Here is a 23911-nt window from a genome sequence, read left to right as displayed (position 1 = left end):
AGGAGGAGGAGAAGAAGAAGAAGAAGAAGAAGAAGAAGAAGAAGAAGAAGAAGAAGAAGAAGAAGAAGAAGAAGAAGAAGAAGAAGAACCAGTTTAAAACAAAGGAAAGTGAGAAGTCACAGGAAAAGACAACAGAAGCAAAAACTACAGTGAGAGTCTGCTTTGAGTCTGAAGACAGCCTGCCGACAGGCCGTGGAGAACAGGGATGAGATCTGAGAAGGGGGACGGAAAGGGGAGAGCCACAGAACGGTTTTGAGCAGGAAGTAGTCAGACCGGCCAGATGACAACGTAGGAACGAACATAAACTCCTGACAGGAGTACTCCTTTCTTTTTTGTTGCTATGACAAGATGTCATGACCAGAAGCGACTGAGATAAGACAAAGGTTTTGATTTAGTGTAGCTTACAGCTCCAGATGGATTACAGTCCATCATGACAGGAAGGCATGACAGCCGGAGAGGGAGGCTGGCCCAACAGCCAGGAAGCAGGGAGCTCCAGTCTTCGGCACACTGGAAGCCAGGAGAGAGTGGGAGCAGGAGGGAGGGCGGCAAGCAGGAAGTAAGGAAGTGAGGGCAGGCTATGAAAGCTCAAAGCCTGTGCCCAGTGAACTTCCTCAGCAAAGCTCTGCTTCCTACACGCCCCATATCTTCCCTCTCCAGCACCACCAACTGGGGACCATGTAGTCAAATGAATCTATGGGGAACATTTCTTACTCAGACCTCCACGTGGGGGGCAGGGAAGCCAGCAAGCTGAACCTTGAGATATAAAAGCTAAGCAGCTGTATAGAATATAAAGGTTGGACATAAGGTTTAAAAGAGCAAGTCAATGGTTACAAGAACGAATGTGGCAGACAGCACAGAAGAAAGGACAGGAAGGGGCAGAATACGCTGGCCAGGCAGTCCTAGGATCTCAGATGTCTGTTTATCTGACCCTAACTGGATAGAATCCAAATCATCACTACCTCTCCAGGCCGAACTCTATTAAAACCAACTAGCTTCCCCAAGTAGGAGGATGATGCTCGGGTTAGTCAAACCGGAGGATACCAGCCTACAAGCGGAAGGTGACTTACAGAGCTTTTAGGAGGTTCAAGAAGCTCTCATCCAGCTACCCATTCAAAAACACATCCATAAAAAAAAATACTAGCACACTTCCTCCCTTGCCCCGCAAGGAGGCATTTATTTCCAAGTCAGAGAATGCTATTCACCCTCTCAGTTTTTATTATGAAAATCGTGAAAATTTTCCACCACACTGATGAAGGGCTTCTATGGTGAGCTGTTGGTTCTGCCCTTGCTGGTCCGCTGGCTTGGTGTTAGCATAAATCTGTCCATCTCTCTATGCCTTAGCTCCAGGCGCATTTCGGAGGAAAATGGAAAAACCGTTAACCATCCTTCCCCATAAATGAGGCCCCATAAATGGTTTTTAACTTCTTTGCAGGTGGGTAACCTATGTCTGGCTACCTGGGTGGATAGTGGAGATAAACCCAGAGCTTACAGCTCTGTCTGTGGGTGGTTTATGTCCCTCCATCCTCCGCCCCTTGCCCAAGGCAATTTCACATTGACTCGGTAATTACAGTGGAGTCTTGCCAGTGAGTTCCTAGAAAGCAAAAGAGAATTTTGTTTTACAAGTACAGCCAGTCCTCTTTCAAGACTGTAATATCGAGGCTGGAGAGGAGTCTTTGCCAACCATAGGGACATAAGAGTTAAAAGCCAAGATCCCCTAGAGGCAAAAACTGAATGACCTGTATGTACACTTCTGAATTAGATTTACTTCAAGCAAAACTGCACCTTTTTAGCAACAGGAAGGAGTCTATATTACATATGGCTTCAGTTGGGACTATAAAAAACTCCCAGCAACGTGTCCAGGACCTCCATGGTTGTCCTGTGGGGTTAAGGAAAGCCAGCCAGGGAAATCAGTGCGAAAGAGGGTCAAAGCTGTTAGCTGGAGACCACATGGCGCTAACAAAACCAGCCTCTGCCTTAATAGGATCAGCCAAACAGCTTTCACTGTGTGGAAAGGGGCATGGGCATACTCGTGAGCCACGTGACAAGCCTAGGCTGGGCGTGACAGTGCTTAAGTAAGGTTTGTTTGATCTCCACTCTTTCACCTCTTGCATTTACATTTAAGATTTTGATTTGTCATGCTTGTCCCCAAAGAGCTTCTGTGCAGGTTCCTTTGATTTGTCTGGTGTGTCTGGTTTATCATGAGATCCGTCTTTCTCTGTCCAGAATTGAGGTCTTGTTGCACACTAAGGCTCGTTTAAAAACATCCACCCCCCCCCCCCATTAGCACCATGGAGAGGTTGTCTTAGCCACTTTTCTCATTGCTATAACCAAGAGCCGCCTAGGAAGGAAGGGTTCATTTTGGCTCACAGTTGAGGGACAAGGGACAGGGACGCCATGGCAAGAGCTTGAGTCACATAGTCACAGTCAGGAAGCAGAGAGCAACTGTGACTGCTTAGCTCCGTTTTCAGTTTTATTCAGTGTGAGACTTCAGTCCCTGAAATGGTGCCTCCCACATTTAGAGTGATCTTTTCTTTCTCATTAGAGAAAAATGAAATGTTCCTCCCCCAACCCTCATTCCACCGCTAGAGTCTTAGGTGACTGGCTGTCCTGTAGATGTAGTCTCTGGGACCTCCGTAGCTATGAGCAGGGTAAAACTGTGAGGCAGATCCCGAACTGCAGAGCAAAGACCAAAACCAAGATGCCCGTGGGTTCCACTCATGCTTTCATTGGCTGAGGAATGCTGCCTGAGAGTCAGAGAAGGCAGCCATGGTAGGTTCAGGTCACCCCGCAGGGTCACCCTAGCAGCCGCTTTTCTGCTGCTATCATCGCTTTTCCAGTTACTTCTCTTGCAATCAGTAAGAATGTTCTATGGTCATTATGCACAACCCCAGAGAATCTAAAGTACAATTATTGTACTAAAACCTAAACTAATATTTTGCATGTAATTCGGATGGAAGTTGGCATTATAGAAAGACTAGGGGAGAAGGAATAACTGGGAGGGGCAAAAAGGGACGGCACATTGCAAGGAGAATTCACCCAAGAGACAACTTCATTGACTGGGAGAGATAGCTTCGCCCCTCCCACTGTGTTTACATATGCCATTGTTTCAGCCTGCGATGTTTTGTTTACTTCAGACGGAAATATTTTACCCTCTCTGAGATAATTAATTTTTGTCAGCTTCACGGTTTATAAGGGAAACTGAGAAACTGTTAATTGAAATACAGACTGAGTCACTGTTTGCGGTAATTTTTGGCAGCGTTCTAATTTGTGTCAATCCCAGCCTAATTATTAGATTTTGTTGGAAGCAGAAAGCATATTTGATTTTTTCCCTTATTGAACTCTTTTTTCCCCCATTTTTTTTCTTTGAAATCTGTGCTCTCTGGCAAAGATTATGTAATTTATGTCAATATGAGGTGAGACACGGATATATCGGAAGCACCAAAGAGTTTTTATTGCATCGGGCTTGGCTCTGCTCGGTAGCTCAGTATTTACAAAGCCTGTAGATTGCGGTCTTCCAGCCTCACTCCTGCCTACCCCAAGCCCCTGTGAGAAAATGTGGTACTTTAAAGACCTTCTCACTGGTGAGAAGCTGCCTTCTGTGGACCATCACTAATGGCATCACGGAAGTGAATTTCCCAGAAGCCATCAGGGAGAGTTCATTTGGAAATCCAATTGTGTGTCACTAGCAAAGGGCAGGCACCTAGTAGAGGTGGCCAGTCATGCATCCCCTGAGTTGTTGGTTGTAAAAGCACTAATCACCATGAACTCATTTACTCCTAATGCAAACACACTGCATTATTCCACAGCAATTCTGTTCCCAACGATCATTAGTGCAGACAACAGGAAGCTTCTGGTTGTGGGTGAGGTTAATAAAATCTGTCAGCTGAATGGCCAACATAATGGACCTGTTAATGATGCCTAATAGAAGCTGGATCCGTCCTTCCCACTGCAAAGGCAGGAAGATAGGCAGGTTTCTATGCAGGGCAGACAACTCTGTCCCTTGACAGCTCCTATGGTGGCTTCTACATAGAGACAATGCTAAGATCAGCCATTGAGTATGATCAGAAATTGGAGCCTACTGTATCTGGGAGCTCTGGGACCTGTGCTGGGCAGGGGAGGGAATCCCCAGGATGACCCAGGATGGCTCTACTCACATTCTCTAGCATTCATGTAGTTGCTTGCAAAGCAGAGGCTAGAAGCATCCAAGCTGTGGATACCCAGACCCTTCTCCACCCTGAATTCCCCCATGAGAAGGATGGAATTCACAGCAATGATAGCGACAACTATGGCCAGTGGTTGCCAGATGCTCCCAAAGACTAAATAATTCACATGAGCTGACCAAAAGTGCTCATGCATTGTCCCCATTTGACATCAGGGTACCCCAAACCCAGAGGTCTTCAGTTATTGCCCCAAGGTGACATTAGGAAGGTTATGCCCATAAACACCATTCTTCTCTATTGGAGGAACACACAAAAACAGCAAACTGTAGTCAGGCTCATGAAAAGGTACAGGGCATGAGAGAGAATCTGGAACATTCTCCATTGTACGCCCATCTAGCCAGTCAGCACACACAGGACCAGGGTCAAGCAAAGTGCATAAAAGCTGTGCTATTCTCTACGCCTTGTTACTACCACCCAGGATCCCAAGCCCTTAGGATGCTCAGCTGTTCCCTTGTCACCCATTTGCGACCCTGGCTGGGATACTCCAGCCAATGATGCCCTTGCCCTTATCCTTAACATTTGCATCCTATTACCCCAGTCCCACAAGTCACAGAACTGGTCACCTGCAGCTCGTCTTCATCACTCAAAGCTCGCCTTGGTCTCCTGATTGGGCTCTAGCTGCAAGGGACAAAAGAAGCTACCAACTCCTGGAGACTTCCCCTGAGTCCAAGTCTTGTGGGACAGTCAATGAGGAGTGGCCTGAGCCAAAGACCTGAACTCCAGCCCCATAGGCTAGGTAGAAGCACCCAGATCCTCCCAAGCCCTGAGGACTCTGTGACTTAGGTGGTGACAGCTACCAGGACTCAGCATCAGGAGGCTTTGGATGCAAGAGGCTTACATGCACTGTGAGAGGCTCCCCAGCCTCACAGTATGTCTTCTTCTCTTCCCCAGCATACCTCCATATTCCCCTTTTCACTGATGGAAGCCATTCTTCAACCACACCACTACCCACCGAAGAAGCTAGGCCTCTCCTTGTTGGGTGCTTGTAACCTTGCCTACATTATCAGGTAAGAATTGCACAAAAAGGGTCCCCTGAGACTTGCCATTGGTGACCCAAATGAACATTCCATAAGAGCATATCATTAAGTCAGTACTTTGGTTGGTTTAGTCAGTGATAGAACCAATCTTTAAATGTCTCGAGGGAAAGGGTTCTTATTGTTTGATTCTAACACTCATGGAAAGCTCATATTCAGAGGACACACACACGACAAGCCACAACTTCCTCATTCTCCCCTCATGAAAGGTAATAATTGCCAAATAGCACACATGCTTCTGTTTCCAAGAATATATTGATTTCAGTTTCATTCGCAATTAGAATGTTTGAGAGAATGAGTGCCTGCTCCAAAGCATCTATATTTACTGCACCTAAAAAGGGGCATTTGGCGGGGCGCGGGGGAGGATGCTGGTGCCCTGCATCATCTCAAGCCGCAGACCTAGAGGGAGGTTGCCAGAGACCTGAAGAACATGGGAAATGAATCAGGTAACTGGCCTTGATTTGATTATTCAATTACCTGGTGACCCTCGGTCTTTGTAATGCTGCCCCACAGTCTACAATCAAGGGCGTGCACACGACCTTCTGTCTGGAACTTGAAGAAGCCCAGTTCCCTTCCTCAGCTTCTTTCTTTGCTTGTTTGTTTATTCTGAGACAAGGTCTTATGTAGCTCATGGTGGCCTCAACCTCTTGGTACGCCCGGGAATAACCCAATGGTCTTTATTTTGAGTCTTCCTGTCTCTATTTCCCAAGTGGTGAAATTACAGAACTGTATTGCTGCCTTAGTTAGCTATTGCTGTGAAGAGACACCATGACCATGACAACCCCTATAAGGAAAACATTCAATTGGGGCTGGCTTACAGGTCCAGAGGGTTAGTCCATTATCATGGCAGGAAGAGGCAGACATGGTGCTAAAGAAGGAGCTGAGAGTTCTACACCTGGATTGTCAGGCAGCAGAAAGAGAAGGACACTGGGCCTAGCTTGAGCATCTGAAGCCTCAAAGCCTACCCCTAGTGACAAAGTTCCTCTAACCAGGCCATACCTTCTCCAACAAGGCCACTTCTTCTAACAGCGCACTCTCTAGGAGCCTGTCACAGCCAGTTTCACTCAAACCACCACAACTACCTTGCCCAGTTTCATGGTGCTCATGTTGAACTGAGGGCCTCATACATAGCAGGCAAGCACTCTACTAATGGGCTATAGACCTAGTTCTACTTTCCACAGCCTTTCATATGACCTTATTTCATGTCTGAAAGGGTCATGCCTGAAAGGGTCATGCCATCCATGCGCAGAACCTGAATACTGAACCCATGGCAGTCTGGATCATCCAATTTCTATATGGGAAGCCATTTAGAGTTATTATTAACAGTGCTCTGTTAATAATGAGAGCAAAGCATAGGATGACATTTCAAATGACATGGGGAGGCGTGGTAGTTTGAATGCAATTGGCCCCCATAATCTCAGGGAATGGCACTACCGGGGCTATGGCTTTGTTAGATGAAGTGTGTCATTGTGGGGTGAGCTTTGAGATCTCATATGTGCTCAAGCCATGCCAAGTAGCTTAGTTCACTTCCTGTTGCCTGCAAGCTGTAGAACCTTCTCCAGCTCCTTCTCCAGTTCCATATCTGCCTGCACACAGTCACATCCTACTGTTATGACAATGAAGCAAATCTCTGAAACTGTAAGCCACCCAGTTAGATGCTTCCCTGTGTAAAAGCTGCTGTGGACATGGCGTCTCTTCGTGGCAATACAAACCTAACTAAGATGGGAGAGGGTATCCCAGGCCCTTTAGCAGCACATTTTTCATTGAAGTTACCAGCTTGGTACCCAGAACTTCATGACCTCTCTTTCCATCCCATAATCTTCCTGTCTTCTCCCCATCCTTTCTCATCCTCCCCGCCCCCAAGTGCCAAGGTCTTTCTTGCTTTTCTTTTGAAGGAACTTCTTGTATAATATAATTTCTCTGAGAATCATGTTCTGTACTGTTCTCCACCCTTGGGGATTTTTAAAGCTTCACAAAGGAACACTTAAAGAAAACGGAGCTCTAGCTGGCCACCACTTGGAGTCAACGCCAGGATCACATATTGAGGCTATATTGTCTGATTCAGATACTGAGTACACAGGGAGGCACAAGAAGCCTGTGGCTCTTAGGGACTGTCTGGGAATGAGAGGGGACACAGGACAGGGAAGCCACAGTAATAAAACTGGTGGCCGGGAGACCAGGGAGCTGCAGCTGATGGTCAGTGCTGGCCTCTAAAGGGAAGAATCATTTCGTCTGAGATTCAGAGCAAGAGTAAGAACTCAGAGAAGACATGAGCAAAAATTAGTCAGCTAAGGGAATGACCACCCTGAAGCACCAAAGGAGGTGAGCACTAAGCTGAATGGATGGACAGAGAAAAGTTAGACCATGAATATATCTCAGGGAGCTGGCATTTACACATAGAGCGCTCTTCTGGTTTAAAAAAGATTTAAGTAGGTTCCCAGAGTCAGAATGTACTGTGAGTTAAGTACAACGGTAGGTAAGGGACCGTGGCTGAAGTGCGGAAAGGAAATGAGGGAAGAAGAGAGGTAGTCACGGACTCAGAAGTGTCAATGTCAGCCAAGTGCTCAGAAACCACAATATATCTCAGAACCTGAATGGAGGATGGCAGCTTAGAGGTCAGAGGCCTTCGAACACCAGGGTTCCAAAGGCTTAGATGGCATGCTCAAGGTCATGAGGTCGTAAGGCAGAGGGATCTAGCCGGGGAAGGAACAAAGTACAAGCACAAAACCTTAAGAAAGGTTTGAAAGTACTGAGACTAAGGCGAGCTGTGTGCCCACCTATTCCCCCGGCCCCCAGCATGGTGGTTTTGCACACACTGGGAGCTGAGCAGGCTCTTGGCCATGTGTACACTGTGGAGAAAGAACTAGGTTTGGAAGCAAAGTTTAAACCCAACTTTGTACCAGAATAAATGGAACACAAGTATACCAGAAGGCCATTTTGCTGGTGTCCCAGAGTAGACACTTCCATAGTTCAGTCCAGTCCCCAGGAAGAGGACATGAGACTCTCTGCTGCCTGCTAGCTCTGCCTTGTCCAACAAAATGCACCTTCAGGCCCCCAGAGCACACATGGCTATAGTAAATTCCCTAGCAGTCGGCACCCATGGAGAAGTGTTGGCACAGCTCTTAGGGTGTGCCGCTTGAGATGGTCAAATGGGGAGACAGCATAGCAAGAATGAGGTCCTGAACACAGGCTGGGCCACGGAGAGAATGCAAAACAAACTTGAGTCTGCAAGGAGCTGCTAACTGCACCAGAGACATCATTCTGATAAAGCCACAGTACAATGGCCTAAAAATAGCCACGTGGACCCCCTGGGGACTGTCTCCCCAGTGCTGTGCTCTTTCTGTTACTTTTTCAGGTTGCAAAATTAGAGGTTTGGCCCTGCAGAGGAAAAACAAAGCCCTGCAGAGGAGTAACAACAAAAAATGCTTCGTTTCCTTTGGATGGCTTCAGCGACCTATAAATCTGTTGTCTTGCTTCTGCCTCCCTGCTCTCTCACTCCCAAAACACCTTGCCTCACTCTGTCTGCGGCAGTGGCGATGGGTGGAGAAAGGACTGTTCCTGCTGCTGGCCCTGTTCCTCTTTAAAAAGGGGGTTTGAACAAATATTTCCCCTAATAGCAAGCTGGTCCTGTTGGAAAAGTGAGGTCATGTAAGGCCAGGCTCCAGCCTGCAGGGGACCGATACTTAAGAAGTGGAAATGAGCCTGGCATCCAAACTGCAGGAGCCTGGACTGGAAAGTGATAAAATGGAATAAACGCACAAGGAGCTGCAGGCACACAGAGAAGGAAGGAAGGAAGGGCACCGGGCGGCATTGTGAGCGGCAGGCGTAGGGGCCGAGACCCCAGAGACCACGCAGGGTCAACACCACCCCAAGCTGTTCACACAGCATCCACAGTCAGCAAGAGGAGAATGATAAATGTCTGTGCGTCAGCCAACCCTCTCCTTTCCAGACCCATGAGTGGTACCACTCACTTTTAGGACCAGTTTCACCTCAGTCAGCCTAATCAAGACAGCCCTGCCTAGCCACGCCCAAGAGGCTAATCGAATGAGACTAATCATCACAGGTGTGTTCAGCAGCTTGTCTCCTGGATGACTCCAGTTACAGGAATACCTATAAGGGTAACAGTCAACATTAACTACCACACGCCTCAAGAATAACAGTCTTTAAGCCCATCCCTCACTCACACACACAACGATGAATTGTATATATTTATATTGACTATATTACAGGCTACTAAGAGCTAAGCCAAGCTGAGTTCAGATAAGCTGGCCGTACCCACCCTTCCCTCCTTTTCCAATTATTACATCACGGTGAAATCTTCCAAAGAGATACTGTTTGCTATTTCTAAGACGCAACCCTCACAGTCAGACATGGTTTCATGGCGTTTACCTAAATTGTTCTAGCATTAATTGAAACACGGGAGTGAGAAATAAGAAATAGCGGAAGGACCATCCGCTGACCCTAATCTCTACTCTGCCCCGCATCTGAAAAGTCCCAGACATCCCCTTAGCCCCTCCCTCTCCTTCCTGGCCCACTTCCATCCACCTTCCTCAGTCTTCCAACATCTCTATGGCTAATCCAGGTCAGCCGTTCAGTGACCCCATCCTTGATTCAAGGAGGCTTTATTGGCACCGTGGAGTGACAGGGTGAACAATTCTCCCACAGCATGGTTTTGAAGCTCAAATCTTAGCAAGGGTTGGAATCGCAACCCCATTTTCCACAGTGATACTTAGCAGCCGTCATGCTGATGTATGAAAACAACCATCAGGATGTCACCCCATGCCCAGCATTTAGGGCTGAGCCTCTGGGGAACAAAGTAAAAGGTAATTACTACGCTGGTAACAGAAACTAGAAATAACAGCAGCATAAAGCAGGCAGCTGATTCTTTGGGAATGAAGAATCTACCAGAACTATATTGCTGAAGGAGTGAATTGGTTTGTGGACTGTTTGGCCTGTACTAGGAAGATGTAAAGGACACATTAAGGAGACTTTTAAGATTTTCAGGTAGTGGCAGGAAAGACCATGGTTTCACTCATAGAGATGAACAAAATAGTTAGGAATCGTTTTCTAAATGGCCAGTTCAAAATACCATTTTCAGGGTCTATTAAAATCTAATGCTGGGCCAGTTGGTGGTGGTGCATGCCTTTAACCCCAGCCCTCAGGAGGCAGAGGCAGGTAGATCTCTGAGTTCGAAACTAGCCTAGTCTTCAGAGGGAGTTCTAGGATAGCCAAGTCTACACAGAGAAATCCTATCTCGAAACCCTCTCCTACAAAAAACAAACAAACAAAAACTAACAACTAACACTGGTTTGATTTGTTTAGGGTGCATGCAGGGTATTAGGAAAGCAATCCACACATCACACACCTCACACACCCTACACAGCACTTTCTCACAGCGAAGACTGAGACCCAACCCCCAAGAGGAGACTCACCTCATCTTTTCTGAAGGGAGATGGGTGCAGGGAGATACCAGTAGGTGACCCCTCAGGTGGGATGTGATTTCTGGAGTCACAGGGAGAGATAAGGAAAAGAATCAGGAAGCAAATGCTGGGGTGATGCTCTTGTCTTGGTGATAAGGTGGTTCAGGAGGGTAGCAGAGGTTGCCAGCTGCTGAGATCAGACAGACAGGAACCCCCGTGGTCTTTAACAAGGAGGAAGCCTCACACCCAAGGAAGGTGGACCAGGATGATGTGGATGAGTTTCAAATTCAGTCCATACAGGAGATAGAGGTGAGGTGCGAAGTTGCAAACAGGGTATACTACAATCCCTCCTCCCTCTCCCCTCCTTACTCCCTTCTTTTCTCCACCGGGCTTTCTTCCACTTTTCCTCCTGCCACCTAACAGCTATCACTTCTCTGGCATGCTCTCTGTGAAGGGGTTTCCTAACCTCAGGGATATTTCCTTCCTAAACCTTATGCTGAAAGGAAACACAAGTGAAGTTAGCAGAAACATCTCATGTCCATAGGGGGATGGCGTTGTTTGTAGACTACTTTACACAAAAGGACATGGGAGTTAGGAAGCCCTAATTTCATGTATCTAAAGTAAACCATGTGAACTAATTAATAGAATCTGGGAGTGTGCTCGGGGAACATTCTTATCTGCTTGGGGACATTTGCTTTCTGCCCCTTGTTCCTACTCCGTTCTGTTCTAAGAAACAACCGTGCAGGCAAGAAACACCAAGAAAAGTCTTCAGCAATGCATCTCTTCCATGCACATCTTCTTCCTAGTATTTATTACAATGAATGATATCAGTTTGTTATGGCCATCACATCATCCATGTAGCAGGGAGCAGTTACATGGATGATAGGTTTGGGAGACTAAAGGTCCCAGTACTGCAAGACTAGGGACCAAGCATTGAACTTGGTCATATACTTGCATGACCCCAAGTCTGATGCTATCTGTCTTAGTTAGGATTTCTGTTGCTTGAATAAAACACCAGGGCCAAAGTGAGGATGGGGAAAGGGTTTATTTCAGTTTACAACTTCCAAGTCACACTCTGACCTGAGGAATACCAGGGCAGAAACCTGAAGGTGAGTAGTGAAGCAGACGCCATGGAGGAGTGTTACTGAATCGCTTACCGTGGTTTTCTCAGCCTGTTTCTTGTAGAGAACCCAGGACCGCCTGCATCACTCACAATGAGATAGGCTTGACCACATCAATCATCAATCCAGAAAATGTACCACAGGTTTGCCTACGAGGTCAATTTAGTGGGGGATTGTCTCTATTGAAGTTCCAGCTTCAAAATGACTCTAGCTTGTGTCAAGTTTAACTAAAACTAGCTAGCGTAGTACCCTAAATGGATTTTAACTGTGACAAGGTGAACGTAGCATAAAGTCAACCATTTTACTCATTTGAAGTAGTGTCAAGTACATTCACATTATTTAGCTATTCCTGTACCCCCCACCCAGAACTCTGAACCCACTAAACAACACCTCCCCGGGGATCCCTTCTCTGCCCACCACGCACACTTACAGCCAACCTTTCTGTCTCTAGGAATCTGATGTCTCCCCCTCTAAATGGAATCCATATGTCCTTTTCTCGCCATAGTGCCTTCAGGGTTCACACCGATGTTGCAATCTTCGTTCTTTTTCTTTTTAACGTCATGCTTTTACTCCACCTTTCACCCATCAGTGGCCTCTTGGGCTGTTTCCACCTTTGGGCTATAAACTCTAAAGCATGGTTATCTTTGGGTCTCCCATTTCAAGTCACAGAGGGTGTTACTCAGTGTCAATGAGGGTACACAGGCGATGATAACCTGTCCTAACACTCTGAAGGACCGCCTTACAGTTTCCCTAGCCAATGGCAAAGAGGGGATCCAATTTCTCCTTATCCTCCTAAACAAGTATGTCCTGTGGTTTTATTTGTTTTGGGTTTAGTTTTGATAGAAGCCATTCTGTGTAATGACGCAAGGGCTCATGACTTTGATCTGCATGCTTCAGATGTTAGTGACACCTGACATCGTCCTTGTTTATATTCTGTGTAGGTTGTCTATCCAAGTCACCTGTCTGTTTCTAATTGAATTGTTTGGGAGTGTTTTTTAATTAGGCAAATTATTTATATAGTCTACATGTTAGCCTATTGATATATATATATATGTGTGTTATTTGCATATATTTTTCTCCATCCTGTAGATAGCTCTTCTACACTGTTGACTGTTCTTTTTAACTAAATCTTAATCATTCGATTTTATCAACAAAGACTTGGGAGTCAAATGTTGGCATGAAAACCTGCAAGCTCAAAGAGGCAGAGAATGTGCCCATCTGACCTTCTTCCTTCACTGATGTCCCAGAAAGAGCTTTCTCCTACACCAGCTCAAACAAAACTTCTCAAACTAAATGTTCCTCCCTTCTGCTTCCTGTGTGCCTCTCTGTCCATCCTCCTGACTCCCTCTTACTCTCTGTGTTTGCTCCACCTCTTGACCTATGGTTGACTTTTTTAATCCTGTTTACAATACTCAAGCAGAAAGCCCTTGGATTAAAGGTGAATGCTAGGACTCAGCCACACCACAACTAGAAACAGGTTTTTCCAGTAAATAACGCAATCTCAGTGTGATCAAATATCTTGCAACAGTTGACAGTATCCTTTGATCCATAGAGATGAGCCTCTAAATTCCCCACTCTAGATCCCCTTTGCCCCACCCTAGGCCTGGGCCCAAATATTAGCCCTTGTCCACAAAACACTTACCAAACTGAATGTATTAGAAATGGCAGAGATTACATTCAGGTTTTTGAAAGCTTAATTAAGCACAAAGCTTTCTATTTCTGCCCTCCTCCTGTTGGCAGAAGCTGCTCATTTGTTCCTGGCTTCCTAAATTTGAAATAACTACCCAGAAACTATATTACTTAAAACATTGCTTGGCCAATAGCTTGTGCATATTTCTAGCTAGCTCTTGTATCTTAAATTAACCCATTTCTATTAATCTGTGCATCATCACGAGGTCATGGCCTACTGACAAATTTCCAACATCTGTCTCCTCCAGCAGCTACATGGCTTCTTCCTGATTCCACCTACTTTCTCTCTACACTTCTGGATTTCCTGCCTGACTTTACTCTGTTAAGCCATTGGCCAAAAGCAGCTCAATTTATTAACCAATAAAAGCAACGCATATATAGAAGGACTTCCCACACCACCCTCTGATAGACAGCCATGTTGTAATTCTGTTTCTCAGGCCTGTCAGACTCCCACATGGCAGGCACTATTTTATGTCTCTTGCACATGAAATACATGGGTGGCAAACACCTGATTCGTTGCAGCCATTCTTGCAGTATCCTGATGAGGCTATGCTATTTGGACCCCCAGCCTACACCAGCAGTTAATACATGATGGAGGTGATGTAGCTGGTAGGTGGCAGACTGAACATTTAAGTCACAGAGTCCGTGTCCAGATCCTCTACACTTAACAATCATAAGCCACAGCAGAGGCGACATCAGCCCTTAACACTTATTCTGTGTTTTAAGTTATTTCAGACTTTGGCATCTCTGGTGCGTTTGGCTTCCAGCAAACCGCATTTTTAGTTTCCACTTAGACATCATGGCTTCTCTCCCAGCGTTTCTTTTCTGTCCTTTGGCTCACAGGATCAGCTTATAGTCTATCCTCACATGAGTAAGTTCTGAGCTTCCCTACCAACTCATCCATTCCTACCCAGTGCTGGCTGCCTAAGAGTTTCTGTGAGCTAAAGTTAGGGAGAACACTCAATCTCCGGGCATCCTGCTTTAGAGCAGTGATGAACCATCCCTACCCGACCTGGGTCAACAAGACTTGGAGAGCTAAGAGAAGCTTGTCCTCTTAGGTACCAACACCCAGGGCAGCACACATCACTCCTTCAGCTGCAGGCTACAAAATTGACACTGTCTTCACAGGTCCAGTGTCTCAGGCAGCTGTCCATCTCAGAGAAAGCAGTAATGAAGTCACGTGCTCACATTCCCTCCTTCGCTGATGATGTGTGACATGCTTCTGTCCATTCACCGAGATGAATCACAAAGTACCAGATAAGGAAAAGGCCGATTCATTCCATGAAAAAAAAAAAAAGATGTTTTATTGAAACAAGTAACAACCCTAGAAGATGATAGACTCCCTTCTGTAGATCTGCGGGAGCACTTCAGGTGTTGACAAACGTTCCTCGGGGCTGGTTTTCACCCGCTGTCTTCCAGCGTCCCACTGAACCGGAGGTGAAAATAGCTTGTTGGCCTCGGTGGTCCTGATCATTTTGACTTCTTGTTCATGCAGGATCCTGTGGCGCTACTCTCAGACCGGAAACTGGGTGTACCCCGTGTTTGCCTCCCTCAACCCACTGGGTATTATCATCTTCTTCTCGGCCAGTTACATCCTGAGTGCCGGCATCTACTTGCTTGGAGAGAAGATCAATCACTGGAAGTGGGGTCAGTGCTTCCCTCTCGCCCGCAGTCCGCAGAGATCCGTCTTTCTTACCCACTCTCCGCTCTCCACCCAAACCTTTCCCCCATAGTCCATAGACATCCATCTTTCTTACCCACTCTCCGCTCTCCACCCAAACCTCTCGCCCGCAGTCCGCAGAGATCGTCTTTCTTACCCACTCTCCGCTCTCCACCCAAACCTCTCCCCCATAGTCCATAGAGATCGTCTTTCTTACCCACTCTCCGCTCTCCACCCAAACCTTTCCCCCATAGTCCATAGACATCCATCTTTCTTACCCACTCTCCGCTCTCCACCCAAACCTCTCCCCCGTAGTCCATAGAGATCCATCTTTCTTGTCTCCATTCTTTACTCTCCACCTAAACCAGAGGAAAGCTTAGTCCAAGCCAGAAGGCACTGCCAGGTGTGCCTTTGTTCTAGAGCTCAGGTGGGGTCTATGGAAACTAGAAGAAGAAAAGCCTGGTGCAAGATGGCATTCCCTTCGAGAACTCCAAGTGTCTCCTCTCTTCTGCCAAATAATATCTCATTTAACTCAAAGACCGAATCTTCTTTCAAAACTTTAGGAACCAAAGAACGAACGAGGTGTTACCACCTCAAACGTTGGGGGGGGGAGGAAATCCTAGAAGGGTCTTTGCTCACCCCAGGGAGGGCTTGGGGGACAGGAACTCTTAAAATGTGAGTTCCTTTTCTCCTTAAAAAATGTGACTCTCGTTCTGAACTGTAAGAGATAGTTCATTCTGAGCCAAATGTGAGTAAGCACGGCCCAGGAGACATGGATTCAGGTTGCTCTGAATGATGTTCTCCTCCTTGACTGAAGAAGGTGCACGAACTTGCACAGTCACAAACAAAGGACAATCACAAATCAACGCATTAAACCAAACATTGACGCATTGATGGGGACAGCAGGTGGGTGGGCCCATGGACTATGGCAAGATGGGGGAAAACTCTGCTATAGGTTTCAGGTATTATCTGATGATTATTAGTTTAGGGGCTAGTGGGAGTAAGCAGTCTGTCAAGTTATTCATTCCAAAGGTTTTATGTGACAGTCAGAAGAGATGGTAGGCCATGGCAGGCCAGATACAGAGGCAGGCAACAAAGAGCTATCAAGGGGAGGAAGGATATCTCAGGATAATTTTGGTGCACCGTTCCTGGAATTTAGGGGTGGTAGTTTATGTTTTAGTTCTGCAAGGAGACACGCAGAAATTCACCTTAGCTTTGTATATAACAAAGCAGAAAAAAACCCTGTAGGCACCACCCTCATGCATTCAGCTACCAGCAGTTCTGGTCCATCAAACAGAAATGGCATCTCTCACCATTCTCTGAGTTCACAGGAAGCATAAACTTGTGGATGTAAAGGGCGGGTGGTGTCCAAGGGCCTAGAATGAGCTATATCTGAAGAGAGCCTGAGACCGCTGAGAAAGTAACGGTCAACTTGGCATTTACCTCTCTTGGAAGATTTAGTTTATGTTTTTGAATTAATTTATTTTACATCACAATCGCAGTTTCCTCCCCTCCTCTCTCCCTATTCCTTCCCTCACCTCCCTCCTGCCGCCACCCAATCCACTCCTCCTCCATTTCTGTTGAGAAAGGGGCATAAAGGCAGTGTTTTCTATGAAACATTTTAAATGAGACGCTACAAACAAGCAAACCAAACTAACTTAAATTGCAAAAACAAACTCCTAAAACCAGCATTTCAAACCCAGAATTCCAGTTCTCAGGGAACTCACTGGGAGTGGGGATTGGGACTGCAAATGTACTGGCATCTAATTCTAGCAATTTCGGGGGCACTTGAATTTCTAGGTGAAGATTTCTGATGACTCTCAAAGATCTATAATTCTGAAAACAGAAACAGGAGGGAGGGAGGGAGGGATGTGCAGATTCCATTTGGAATCCGATGGTTGGCAATGCAGATAAAGAAAGCTCAGTTACTTAGAGATTATCAAGAACAGTGAGTCTTTAAAACAGTTGTATTGAGTTTGTAGATGATTGATGCTTTAAGTTGTTTCTTTGCAATAGTGAATGTTAAACATCTTGAATTAAAATATAAACCATCCCTCCTGAGTTCTAGGGATTCCCCACCCTCTGACTTTTGAGAGCACTTGCACACATGGCATACATAAAGTCACACAGACATGCACACATGCACATACATAAAAACAATAAATACATTTTTTTGCTGTTTTTTTTTTTATTTTTAGAGACAGGTTTGTTTTTGTGTAGCCTTGGCTGTCCTGGAACTAACTGTGTAGACCAGACTGTCCTTGAACCCACAGAAATCCACCTGCCTCTGCCTCCCGAGTGCTGGGATAACAAATACATTTTTAATAAAATAAAATCTCACTGTGTTTATTATCCTTCAAATCCCCAAAGCAGCAAGCTCCTAATAAACCCCAGTGCTGAGTAGTGTGTCCAATTTTGCTCATCAGCGCACGGGCTCCCACTAACCAAGAACCTGCACGTGACATACAAGATGGAGATTAGCATAGACAGTGATATGCCTCTTCTCTAGCTCGGCACTTCTGAGAAAAACAAACAAATAGGCGAAAAGGTTTACACTGCATCAGACCAGAATAAGAATTACGTTTTTTTTTGTTTTGTTTTGTTTTGTTTTGTTTTGTTTTTGTTTTTGTTTTTTTATCATTTACTGCAAAGAACCAAGTGATGAAGAAGAAAATGCAGCCAGGGCAGGCCGTGGTTGACACATGCCCATAATGCTTTTGCTTTAGAGAGCTGAGAGGCTGAGGCAGGAAGATCAATCACAAGCTCAGGGGCCAGTCCAAGCTACTGCATCAAAGTGGGTGAAAAGCATTAGAAGAGAAACTGGAGCCCTCGAAATTTCATTGGCGGTTAATGTTTTTAAATGGCTAGAATGCAACAGGACGGACGGTCCATGCGAACCTATTTTAATCCTCTCCTGGCTTACAGAGGAAAGCCCAGCCCTCAGAACACAGATTCTCTATGAGTTGGTTCCTGTCTTAGTGTTTTCTCATCCTCTTCCAAGTCCCCTTCCATTTCCTCCCTCCACACGGGTATCGCTCTTGTCCTCATGGATGTAAGCTCCCCCCCCCCTTCAGCTCCAGCCATTGTCTGGCTCACATTTATTCATTTATTTCAATTTATCTCTAAGATGTCTGCCCTGATCTGCCCAGGTTTGACTCAGTGTCCTTTTTGATTGTTCCATGGCTCTTCCTCCATCTTTTAAAGGCCAGACCTATGTTTCTTTTGTGATAGCTTTAAGTCTTTGTCTTTGTAGAAGACTTTGAGTTTCCTAAGGGTTAGGAGGCCTTAGTCATCTTTGACTCTCTGTCTCTGCTAGCTTTCCCAACGGCTCAATCAGAGCAGGTAGTTTAAAAGGGCTGGGGTTTTTTTTCTCTCTAGGTAGGAAGAAAGAATACTCACAAAGGTTTTCTGGAATTAGCTGTTAGGACAGTAGCTGTAACAGTTGTATGACACTGGGCTAGGAGTTTGGTGTCTAGGCGGGTAGGGGTGCAGTGTACCCACTGAAGAGCTGTTGAAGAAAGAGGCGCATGTTGAAGCAGGCCATGTAAAGCAGCCAAGATCACTGAAATAGCCATCTGCACTGAGCTTCTCCAAGGCGGTCCTCTGAAGCCAGAAAACGCTCTTTACATTTTCCATTTGACAGCTCCAATGAGTGTCGTTGTAGGCATACAACTGTCAGAAAGGAAAAAAAAAATTTGTCTTGTGTTCTGACTCCTGGAGTCATAAAGACATGTGTGATGTCTGCAGTCATGTAGGCAAGGGCACTTGTCTTGCCGCACCAGCAGGTGAGAGTGCAGATTGGTCTTAAATTCTCCCTGACATACATGAAAGAGGATGAAGAAAAGACTAGAGAAGTCCGGGGGGGGGGCAACCCTCTGGCTGCCAGCTAGGAGGCTTTTCACTATGAAACATTCCCTTCAATCAAAAAGTACTCCAGTAACCGGTTGACTTTATTTCCCACTCGGAGCTTGAAATCCACTTTGTAAATGTCATCTATGGAAGATAGATGGCCTCTTAATAAGTTGGCAGCTTCCATGCAATATAGAAGCATGGTCAGAGAATAAATTTTAAAGACACAAGGGAGCCTGGAAATTGCTCAGCTCTGAGAGAATGCAAAACTAAAGACCCATCTCATGCCTCCGTGTGCTAGAAACACAAGAAAAACACTCTTTTGGAAGAAATCAAAGCATGTAATTCTCTACAGAATGAAGTGACTCAAATCTCCACACAGAATTGTGTGGGAAGGTGCCTTCTCCATGGGGGTGAGTGTATTAGTCAGCTTTTCATTGCCATAATAAAACACCTAAGACAGTTAATGTTAAAAAGCAGAAAGTTCTATATGTGCCTCACTGTTTTGGAGGGGGGAGTTCTATTGATTTGGCTTCCAGTGAAGGTGACATATAGGTTACAGATAATAGCATATTTTAGAGATCAAGCAAGCTAATACATCTCACACTGTAAAGAGACTAATCGCTCAAAGCCAAGGCAACTAACAGTCCGTAACCCCAATAACCTAAAAATCTCCCACTATGGTCTACCTCCCAAAAGTTTCATAACCTCCCAGCAGGATCACACAGAGGCCAATACTTTAATCGCAGTGAATGCTTGGAGCTAACTCAAGTCATACCCATGACATCGCAGTGGACATGTGGCCATTCCCTAGCATTCCATCTAGCTACTTAAGTTTGGATGGAGGAGACTCTGATGTAGAGAAGGAGACACCCTCCTCTCCCAACAGAGCTTAAGCCATCATTTCTGCTTTTCTCTGAATCTTTGTACTCTGCACTGGGCCCGAGGAGAGAGGCTATGATTACAATCAGATACAAGAGGTGGGGCTTGAAAAACACGCTGATAGAGAGAATGTTAGGACCCCTGAGAGTCAGAGCAGAGCAAACATCGTTGAGAAATGTATATTGATCAAGCCTTTGAATGTGAAGGAAACTGCTATTCAGTTGACGGAGGCTACTTAAAGGGCCTCATACTCAGCCAAGAGAAGGAGACGCCATTGAATTTAGAGCGTAGAGGAGACTACTGGGACAGGCATGGCGGTCTGCACCTTTAATCCCAGTAGTGGGGCAGAAATAGGCAGGGATCTGTAAATTCAGTGGGTCTATAAGGGTGAGTTCCAGGCCAGCTACATCATGAGACCCTATCTCAAAAAACAGAGAGAGAGAGGGAGAGAGAGAGAGAGAGAAACCCAAAAAGAGTTACTGGGAGTTGGTGTGACTCACATAAAAATGAAAAGAGAAAATTAATGTAATATGAAACCTTCAGGCTCAGTAGGACTGAAGCTCTCCTGGAATCATTGCAACACTGTGAGTCAATGGGAGGCATGAAGGCAAGTGTGCTCATAAGGATCTTGGGATCAGAGAGGCTATTTTTAAAGGAAATCAAGGTGACTGAAAGGCCACAAGTAGGACTTCAAGATACCAGCCACCGCCCTAGAGAGATGGCTCAGTGGTTAAGAATAATGACTGATCATTCAGAGGATCCAGGTTCAATCCCCAGTACCCATATGATGGCTCACAGTCTGTAACTCCAGCCCCAGGAAATCCAGCAGACTTGCAGTATATACTGTTTTTTCTGTGTTTGTTTGATTTTACTTTTAGCAGTGCTTGACTTGAACCTAGGGACTTGCACCCCCTACCTCTGCACAATATTCCCAGCTACAATGTGTATTGTTGAAAACAGAAGTGTTGAAAATAACCTGGAATTTTTTATGTGTTTGTTTGCTTTGCAATTAGCATACACTGTACTACGTTCTCTTGTGGCATTTCCGTACATTTGTTGTGGTTGTTTCTTCCCCCCTCTTCTTCCCCACCCTTCTGTCACCCTGGCTGCATCCTCCCAATGCTGGCATTCCACTCCCATGTCACATGGGTCCTGTTACCCTCTCCCCTTCCTTAAAACCTTTCTTTGCTCTTGGTCCCTTTTCTGATTGTGAGACCCATGCCTTCACACAACCCACTTATACACATGTACATAAAAATTAGAAGCTGGTATCTACCTATGAAAACTTGTGTTGGTCTTTCTGAGTGTGGGTCACTCAACAGAATAATTTCCAGATTCTATGTCCTGGCAAATTTCATTTTTTTTCACAGCTGAATAGGATTCCATCATTATGTGTGTTATATTTTTATTATCCACCCATCTACTGATGAGCATCTAAATGCTCCCATCTTCTAAGCTGAGATTAGAACAGTGATCTGTAGTAGGAGCTGCAGGCTGTGTTCCTGCCGCCCCAGCTCCTGGTTGCCCTGCCCCGAAATAACAACACACAAATTGTATTCATTTAAACACAGCTTGGCCCATTAGCTCTAGCCCTTACTGTCTAATTCTGATATCCCGATCAACCCATCTCTAATAAACTGTGTAGCACTGGTCTTACCGGGTAAGATTCAGCATGTCTGACCTGGCAGCTTGCTTCATTGCATGCTTCTGTCCGGGAGAGGGGAGCATGGCGTCTCTGAGCTGACTTCCTCTTCCTCCCAGCATTCTGTTCTGTTTACTCCACCCACCTATGTTCTAACCAATAAAATGGGCCAAGGCAGTTTCTTTACTTTTTAACCAATGACCTTCCTCCATCAGTGATCAACATGGATGAGGAAGCATTTCTATGGTAGAATACAGTCTTTTTATATATACCCAGAAATGGTATAGGTATGCCATGTGGTAGTTACATGTTTAGAATTGTTTTGTTGTTGTTCAGAAACCTCCATACTGAATTCACCATGGTGACAGCAGTCCTTACTTCCTTTAGAAGTGGACAAGGGTTCCTCTTTCCATGTATTCTCACCAGAATTTGCTATCATTTGTTTCCTTGATCATAGCCATTCCAACTGGGGTGAAGTGGAATTTTACTTTTATTTTGCCTTCCTTGATGGCTAAGGGTGTTGCACATTAAAAAATGTTTATTGACTGTTTCTTCCTTCAAGAACTGTCTATTTGGTACTTATAGGGTGATAGCTTTGTTTTGGGGGGAGTTTAATTTTCTGAGTTCTTTATATATTCTACTACTAATCCCTGATGAAGCATGGCCAGTCATGCTTTTTCCCGTTCTGTAGGCTGTCTGTTCACTATCTTGTTCTCTGCTGCCATGCAGCTTTCGGTCTGGGATCTAGAGCATGAAACCATTCCAGCAATATCAGACCAGAGAAATAACAGCTCTGATTCCCAGTTCTATTACCAAAGTAGAACTGATAGTATTTGGCAATAGATAGGATACATAATAAGCTACAGAAAGGTTATCACTTTCAAAGCTTGTGCCATCATTAGTGATAATGAAATATGGAGATACCAACTTGTTGTCTAAATGGAACATTCTAGAAATGTTGTGCATGGTTTCCACCAAAGAAGGATCCTGTACTATGCTTACCTGAAACAAATCATGCGTCAGTACTGATATAAATTGGTTTGGGAGAAGTCATGGAAGACCCAATTAGGTAGACTACCGCTCTTCTAGTTCCTCTCTAATTCCGTGCAGTCTTTTTGTCTCTATCTGCAAAGTCTCTGCATTTCCCTATGGATGTGTGCAGTACACAGCACTCACCCAAAGCACCAGCAGTTGGAGGCATGGCTGAGTTCACCATGCAAACCAACAGCATCACTGAGTATCTGGCTAACCACACACTGAGCTCCAGGTCAGGAGATTAGATTGCTTCTTGTCCGTTTAGCAGTAGTGGCTGTTTATCAGAGTTCTTCTCTCCTGGAGAGAAAGTGTTTTTGACTTTCCACTGCCCCATCAGAGAGAATCTCTACCCACCCAAGAACACCCATTAGGGAACCCTGTCTGAGATATCTCTGTGTCTGTTGGTGCAGGTACCACAGTGAAGCCATGTATGAAGAAGAAGTGACTACACACTATTTCCAAGAGCCATGGAAGAAGAAACATAAGAAATGGTCATCTTTCTATTATTCTCATTATTATTATTTCTTTGGGGATCGGTGGTGGAATAGCATGGGGAGATACAAAAGACAGAGAATGATGCATAAGTTTAATAAAGCCTATGAAGGGAGCTTCGCTTGAGATCTCTTGGCTTTCTGAAAGGCTGGTAAACAATTCCTGAAGTCTCGGAATCCATTGATTTTGTCTGACCTCCATAGAGGATTGTTTCTGACTGGGAAAAAAAAAAGACTAAAGAAGCCTGGGTAAACTTGCTGGTGGACTGTTTAGAGAAGGGGTGTGGGGAGAGGAACTCAGAGCCATCTAATCACTATACCTTCGAGGGGGATGGTGAGGACCCAGATGACAAGTTGTAACATTGTCAAAATCATTGTGATGTTGGACTAGCAGCACACATGACTATTTCCAGCATACCGGATGCTAGATCAGCAAGGTCATGAATTCAAGGCTGGCCTAGGCTGCCGAGTAAGACCCTGTGGTGGTTTGAAAGAAAATGGCCCCCAAAGAGAGTAGCACTACTAGAAGATATGGTCTTGTTGAAGGAAGTGTATCGCTATAGAGATGGGCTTTGAGGTCTCATATTTGCTCAAGCCGTGCCCAGTGAGACAGATCACTCTCTGTTGCCTGCCTATCGAGATGTAGGACTCTCAACTCCAGCACCATGTCCGCCTGCATGCCACGATGTCACACCGTGATGATAATGGATTAAACGTCTGAAAATGTAAGCCACCCCAGTGAAATGTTTTTCCTTTATAAGAGTTGCCATGGTCATGGTGTCTCTTCACAGCAATAGAAACCCTGACTAAGATCGACCCTGCCTTTAAAAGACCAAAAAGAGAAGAAAGAAGAAAAGAAAAATTGCTG

General features: G+C 45.4%; 1 protein-coding gene across 1 annotated transcript in view; it reads left to right on the top strand.

Annotated features, from left to right (window-relative positions):
- The window catches only part of Adtrp (androgen dependent TFPI regulating protein), a 62023-nt gene extending 38911 nt beyond the window's left edge, over positions 1-23112 (top strand). The window contains exons 4-6 of the mRNA XM_005355084.3: positions 5112-5227; positions 14980-15131; positions 22963-23112. Coding sequence (XP_005355141.1) covers positions 5112-5227; positions 14980-15131; positions 22963-22997 — 303 coding nt within the window. The 3' untranslated portion in view covers positions 22998-23112. The remainder of the gene's footprint in view (positions 1-5111; positions 5228-14979; positions 15132-22962) is intronic.
- Positions 23113-23911: the final 799 nt, after the last annotated feature.

The sequence above is a fragment of the Microtus ochrogaster genome, chromosome 16 (genome assembly GCF_000317375.1).
Source record: "Microtus ochrogaster isolate Prairie Vole_2 chromosome 16, MicOch1.0, whole genome shotgun sequence".
Lineage (NCBI taxonomy): Eukaryota > Metazoa > Chordata > Mammalia > Rodentia > Cricetidae > Microtus > Microtus ochrogaster.
This window is presented reverse-complemented; position numbering and strand designations above follow the sequence as displayed.